Raw genomic sequence first — 6,719 nt, forward strand, 5'->3', positions numbered from 1 at the left:
CATCTTTCTCTCGGCGAGGAGGCCCCAGCGGCAACTCCTGCATTACTTACCAGCCACCGGTCTCTGGGGAGCACAAGGCACAAGTGACAACCAAGGCGGAAGTGGAGCCAGGTCAGCGCCAGGGCTGGGCTCCCATGTGATTGGGCACTCCTCCCCTTCCTTCTGAGTCCTTATTTGCTTAGGACCTTTGCTTCCTATTCCTGTCCAGGAAAAGCCAAGTTGCTACATAATTTTCCCTGTGTTTCCCCCACCCCATTTTTTCTTCTTTTTTATTTATTGATTTTCTTCCCCTTTCTTTTTTCCAGGCGTCCACTTCGGTCGTCCTGATGTTTTACCTCAGACTCCACCTTTGGAGAAAATCAGTGAGGTCTCGACTATTCCTGACCCCTGTTTTTCACCTGTAGTTGGAGAGACTTTGCAAATGTTATCTACAAGGTTGGTTCCTTGGCCCCTTTCTCTGTAATCTTCTCTCTCTCTCTCTTTAGGTCCTTAGGAACTTCCCTAACTTTTTTTCCCCAGAGATCATTGTCTTCTGTTCTTCACTAGACTTTTTCAGGTTCACCTTCCTTAGTGTTCATCTTTAGGGTTTAAAACGTGTGCCAACATCTCTGTACCTTTGTGGGTGGGGAAAGCTTGTGTGCAGGCTTTTCTGATAATCAATAAAAATACCCCAGCGAGCCCTGCATCTCCTGGTGAGATAAGTGAGTTTTCCGCATAGGATGGGAGGTTGGAGAGATTCCTAGACAGTGAACAATCTTTCAGAATAATCCAGTGTAAAGATTGTCTTTCAGTTTTGTTACCTGGTGTGTTAATTATCTGTTACAAGATAATAAATTATCCCAAAACTTAGTGGCTTAAAATTAAAAATGTATCTTACAGTTTCTGTGGGTCTGGAATTTAGGTGCAGCTTAGTTGTGTCCTCTGGGTAAAGGTCTTTCATGAGGTGGTGATCAAGCTGTTGGCTAGGGCTAGGGCCTCTTCTGAAGGCTCATTTCCAAGTTCATTTATATGGTTTTGGGCAGGATTCAGTTCTTTGTGGGTTGCTGGACTGAGAGCCTCAGCTCCTTGCTGGCTGTTGGCCAGGGCCTCCCTCAGTTCTTTGCCACATGGGCTTCTCCATAGGACAACTCAGATAGCTGGCTTTCCTCAGTGCATGCGCCTAAGCAGAAGCCACATTCTTTCTGTCATCTAATCTCAGAATTGACATCCTACTACCTGTACTCCATGCTGTTCACTAAATCTCACCCATGCTCGAGGAAAGGATAACACAGGGTGTGAATACCAGGAAGGCAGGACTCACTGGGAGCCATCTTAAGAGTCACCTATTATAGTCCGCCCTCTGACCTCTAGTGACACATCCCTCCATGTGCAAAATTCATTCCCCCTCCCGGTCTCCTAAAGTTTCAGCCCATTATAGCATCAGCTCAAAGTCCAGAATTTTGTTATCCATGTTTGAGTGAGCTTCCCAGGTATTGCTCCATGAGTGCTGATCCTCCCAATCTGTGGACCTGTGAAATGAAGAGACAAGCCATCTTCTCACCACCCACCCCCTGTACAGTGGTGAGACAGACGTTAGATAACCCCTATACACATTCCTGTACAAAAAGACTGTGAATTTGAGGCACAGAGCAATCGATCCATAGCTACCTAAAATACAGCAAATATTCGAGTTTCTTTATCAGGTCTCAAAGCATGGGAATAATTCTCCATGACTCTCAGCTCTGTCTTTTGGACTCTCAGTTTTGCCTTCTGAGTCTTCCTAAACACTAGACTGTGTTTGCAGCTGAGTAGTTTTCTCAGCCTCCTTCTTGCCAGTAGAATTTGGGGGATCCAGTGGTCCTTTTCATTTTGCATTGCTTTTGTTCTTTTCAGTCTAAGCTGGTGATGTTTCTACTGATAAATCTCTCAAAGATTTGGTGGACTTCCTGTGAATGTCATTTGGGTTTACTCCATTGGACAAAAACCTCAACTACAAGTACCTTCTTTTATATATATATATGCATATATATATATTGATTTCAGAGAGGAAGGGGGGGAGAGAGAGAGAGAGAGAGAGAGAGACAGAGAGAGAGAGAGAGAGAAACATCAGTAATGAAGAGAAAAAAAATCATTGATCAGTCTCCATACTGGGGAACTAGCCTGCAACCTGGGTATGTGCCCTGACTGGGAATTGAACCTTGACCTCCTGGTTCATAGGTTGACACTCAACCACGGAGCCACACCAGCCAGATAAGCCCTTTGCTTCTTAGAGATCCTGTTGTTGAGAGGATCTGTAAGGCGCATACCCTTAATCTTTTTGAATGTTTTGAATGGCCTTTTATTTATGACTGAATAGTGCTCTGAAGTATCAACTTTGATTTTTCTGTGGCCTTAAAAAAAACATTTTACAGCCCTGGCTGGTGTGGCTCAGTTGGTTGGAGCGTCTTGTGCACTGCAGGGGTCACAGGTTCGATTTCCGGTCAGGGCTCATACCTGGTTGGGGCCTGTATTGGAGGCAACCAATCAGTATTTTTAACATCAGTGTTTCTCTCTCTCTCTCCCCGTCTCTCTCTCTCTCTGAAGTTAGAGAGAGTAGATCATTGGGTGAGGACTAAAAATAAATTAATCAAAAAATTACTTTATAGTCCATACCCATGGCTTCAGCTTTAGACCACTTTTTCCTGATACTGGATTTTAGTCTTACTCTGAAGCCATTTCTTTTCTTTTTTTGTCTTTAATCCACACTGGAGGATATTTTTTCCATTGATTTTTAGAGAGAGTAGAAGGGAGAAAGGGAAAGGGGGAGAGAGAGACAGACATCGATCAATTGTTTGCCTCGTCCATGTTCCCCAGGTGACCAGGGGCTGGGGATTGAACCTGTAACCCTTCTGTGCACAGGCTGACACTCTACCACTGATCACACTGTGCAGGGCTGTAGACGCTTCTAAATTTTAGCAGTGTTTGCTATCTAGAGAGGCTCAGACTTTTCAAAACTATTGTCAAGTCCTGGCTTCATTTTGTTTAATACTTCCCTTAAGTTATTCTTCTCATATTTTACCATAGCATTAAGAAGAAATCAGGCCCTGGCCAGTATTTTCCAGTGGTTAGAGCGTCAGCCCGCACATGGAAGGGTCTCAGGTTTGATTCCTGGTCGAAAGCATGTACCTGGGTTGCAGGTTTGATCCCTTGCCCCAGTTGGGGCTCAAGGCTCCTGTCTCCAATCCATGTCTCCCTTCTTCCCTCCCTCCCTCCCTTCCACTGTCTCTAAAAAGCAATGGAAAAATTCCTCGAGTGAGGATTAACAACAACAAAAAAAAGGAGTAGAAATCAGGTAGCACTATGCTTTAGAAAGCTCCATAACAAGATCATCCAGTATTAGGCATATATTCTACTTTACATATAACTGCAGATGACATTGTTGCTAAACTTTGTTCCACTATATTATAAGGTTCCCATTCATTTTCTAATACGAGTGTTTTCCCTCACTTTCAGCTCTCATTGGCAACCCACTTAAAGTCCAAAATTCTATAGTATATTTAGGGCACTTTTAAACTTTCACTAAAACTCTCCTTGAAGCTCACTTCCTTCTTCCAAAGCCACTTCCACATTTTAGATTTTTCTTACAGCAGCACTTCATTTCTTGTTATATTATTATCTATTGTTTATGACAAATTACCCCAAAACTTAGCAGCTAAAAACAACAAACATTTAAATATTGTCTCATATTTTATGTAGCCTAAGAATCTAGGTGTGGCTTGGCTGGGTGTCTTTGGCTTAAGGTCTCTCAGGACATTACAGTCAAGCTGTTAGCCAGGGCAGTGGTCTCATCTGAAGGCTTACCCAGGGGAGGATCCATTTCCAAGCTTATGTAGTTTGTAGGATTCAGTTTGTTAGCACATGGTCCTCTTCATAGGACAGCTCACAGCATGGCAACTGGTTTTCCCAAGAGCAAACAAGTAAGAGAGCATGTACCAAAAGGAAGCTATAGTCTTTTTGTAACCTAACCTCCGAATCGGCATCCTATCACCTGTGCTAGATTCTCTTCACTAGGAGAAAATCACTAAATCCAGCCCACACTCAAGAGAAGAGAATTACACAATGGCATGAATATCAGGCAGCAATGATATTTGGGTGCCTACCATACCTGGGGATTGAAGACAGAAGAAGAGGGTATTAGGAAATAGTTTATAGTTTCCAGAAACTAAATAGTTAATTAAAACAATGTTTCTAAATCTAGTAGCTTCTTAGCCTCTTCTTTCTGAATGCTGAATTGATTCTGAAGTGAAATACAGAGAATAAACTTGAGAGGACAGTTTTTTTCTTTTTTTTTTCTTTATCTTCTAATTCTTTCTCTACCTGTGTTTTTCCCCCTCCTGTTAGTTCAACCCTCTTGGAAAAGCTTGAAATTGAAGAGTCAGAGTTCACCCACGTAAGTGTCTGGGATGTGGGGGAGGTGAAGGGTATAAAGAGGATGTACTAATGGAGTGTGGAGCAAGGTGCTAATTGGCAAAGTTAGAAGGACTGGGTGCCCCTAAATCTTGCATTTTAAAAATTTTGGTTTTGGTACCCTGTACTTGGACATGGAGGTTGAAATAGAAGAAAACTGATTAACTCGGCCAGGCAGGTTGAAATTAGCTTGAGTTCCTTTCCTTCCTCATTTCATACTCCTCATTCTTAACTTGACACCCTTTCTCTTTTCAGTGAGCAGAAAACCTCAGAAGACCTGGAACCAGATTCTGTCTCTGTGATCTCAAGATGTCAGCCCTTGCCCCAGTAATGCTGAGTTTTCTTCTTGGTCATCAAAAAAGGAGTATAATGGAGGCTAGGGTAGCTCTCCAACTCCTTTCTGAAGAACTTCTTCTCCTTCCCCTTCCTCATGAATGGGCATATTTCCTTGGACAATTGAGGAACCAGCTTCCTCTCCACTCCCGAGTTGGGTGACACGAGTTTTTAGCTGGCCAACTTGGACTTCTACAATTGAATTGTTTTCAAACACCCATTCTTCCTGCTGCAAGTAGGGCTGCTGGACTTGGTCGTTTCTTCCCTCTCATCTACCTTTCACCAGGAGCTGGACTCTCAATTTCCTCAGGACAGACTGGCTGGCACATTATCCCTACCATAGCTCTTTCTCTATGGAAGGGGAGACCCCTGTAAGCTTTGTAAAAGTTTTGGGGGAGTGAAGATGTTTAACCACCTTCCAACCTTCTTTTTTTCCTTAAAAAGGAAAAGAAAAAAATAATGCACAGCACACAACTTTAAGCCAGACAGTTCAGATCCAAACTCCAGAAGCGTTGGGGAGAGGCCTATTCATAGGGTTCCTTCTGGAGAGCCTTAGTGTTTGAGAAACGGAAGAGGTGATCGCTCTGCCTGGAGCAGCTCCTCTTTAACTCCTCCTCTCTTGATGAATTTCTTAAGGCTAAAGGAATGGAGAGAGTGGGACCTGGGGTAATCTTTACCCCTTTTGTTAAAACAGTGGGACAGTCATGGGCTAGGCGATCAGGGCTCTTCTTAGGCATGATCCTACTCACTGCCGGGCCATAATGATTATTACTGTTTTGTAATTTGAAATGTATTCTGATTGTTTTTTCTAAATATGAAGACATCAAATGAATTTTCGATCCTTCTCCAAAGGAGATTTCTTCCTTATTCTTCCCACCTTTTCTAACAGTGTTATGCTGTTTGTGGGGCTGAGGTGGAGAGAGGGTCACCTGTGTCTGTTGAACAGGCAGCCCATATCTATGAAGCTAGAGAATATCTCTTAAACTCATGGGAGCCAGCAGATTCTTGCCTCGGTGAGGCCACTGCTGTGCCGCCTGGCCTGCCCCTCTCTTCATGCAGAGAAGTTGGGAATGGGGGCTGTATAATCCCTCTCCTCCCCATCTCAGAGTTGCAGTTCTCCATCTGGTCCTCCTCCTCCTGTGAGGAGAAGGGGCCTGGCATCTCAGGCAGATTGTTGAATTCCCAGACTATCCTCTTCATCCCACCCCACGTTGATGGTAGGTTAGCCCACACCCCGAGTAACTGTCTATATTAGACACCCTCAGCCAGACTCTGGCTGCCTGTCTTTGCTGCCATGTTCTTTTTTACAAGAAGGAAAGAAAGAATTCTTGCTAGTTTTTTTCATAATTTACTATTTATGATGTATTTAAGTGTTTTATTCAGGACAAAGTTCTGAAGGGGGTGGGAGGGAGTATTCAAGGGAGGCTGGGTCTTAGGGAAGGGAATGGGGAATGAACATTTTTATGAAGTGTCACTTTTTGCCTCTACTTTGTATTGTTCAGAAATGGCAAATGCAATATAAGTGATAACTATCTGGTTTTAATGTATTAAACTTTCATCAGTTATTTAGATTTCTTGTTTCTTCTTGGTTCTTTTTCATATACCATCTGCTCAAAACTTGAGCCTCCCACGCAAGCTCAAGTTCTGTTCATGTTGCCTTGAACAAATGCTGCATCCTTTCCAGCCTCAGTCTAACTCAGGCTGAGAGAAATGGCTTCATTCCCTTCCAGCCATCCCCTTCATCTTTTTTTAAAAAAATATATTTTTATTGATTTTGGAGAGGAAGGGAGAAGGAAAGAAACATCAATGATGAGAGAATCATTGATCGGCTGCCTCCTGCACATCCCCCCATTGGTGATCTAGCACGCTATGTGGCCATGTGCCCTGACTGGGAATCAAACCGTGACCTGTGTTGGTTCACAGGTTGACCCTCAAACACAGCCATGCCAGCGGGGCATGTT

General features: G+C 43.4%; 1 protein-coding gene across 1 annotated transcript in view; it reads left to right on the forward strand.

Annotated features, from left to right (window-relative positions):
- Nucleotides 1–6,329, forward strand: part of PIP5K1A (phosphatidylinositol-4-phosphate 5-kinase, type I, alpha) — a 37,108-nt gene extending 30,779 nt beyond the window's left edge. The window contains exons 14-17 of the mRNA XM_015558689.1: nt 9–111; nt 306–435; nt 4,360–4,408; nt 4,681–6,329. Coding sequence (XP_015414175.1) covers nt 9–111; nt 306–435; nt 4,360–4,408; nt 4,681–4,683 — 285 coding nt within the window. The 3' untranslated portion in view covers nt 4,684–6,329. The remainder of the gene's footprint in view (nt 1–8; nt 112–305; nt 436–4,359; nt 4,409–4,680) is intronic.
- The last annotated feature ends 390 nt before the right edge of the window (nt 6,330–6,719 follow it).

Source organism: Myotis davidii, unplaced genomic scaffold (assembly GCF_000327345.1).
Source record: "Myotis davidii unplaced genomic scaffold, ASM32734v1 scaffold653, whole genome shotgun sequence".
Classification (NCBI taxonomy): domain Eukaryota; kingdom Metazoa; phylum Chordata; class Mammalia; order Chiroptera; family Vespertilionidae; genus Myotis; species Myotis davidii.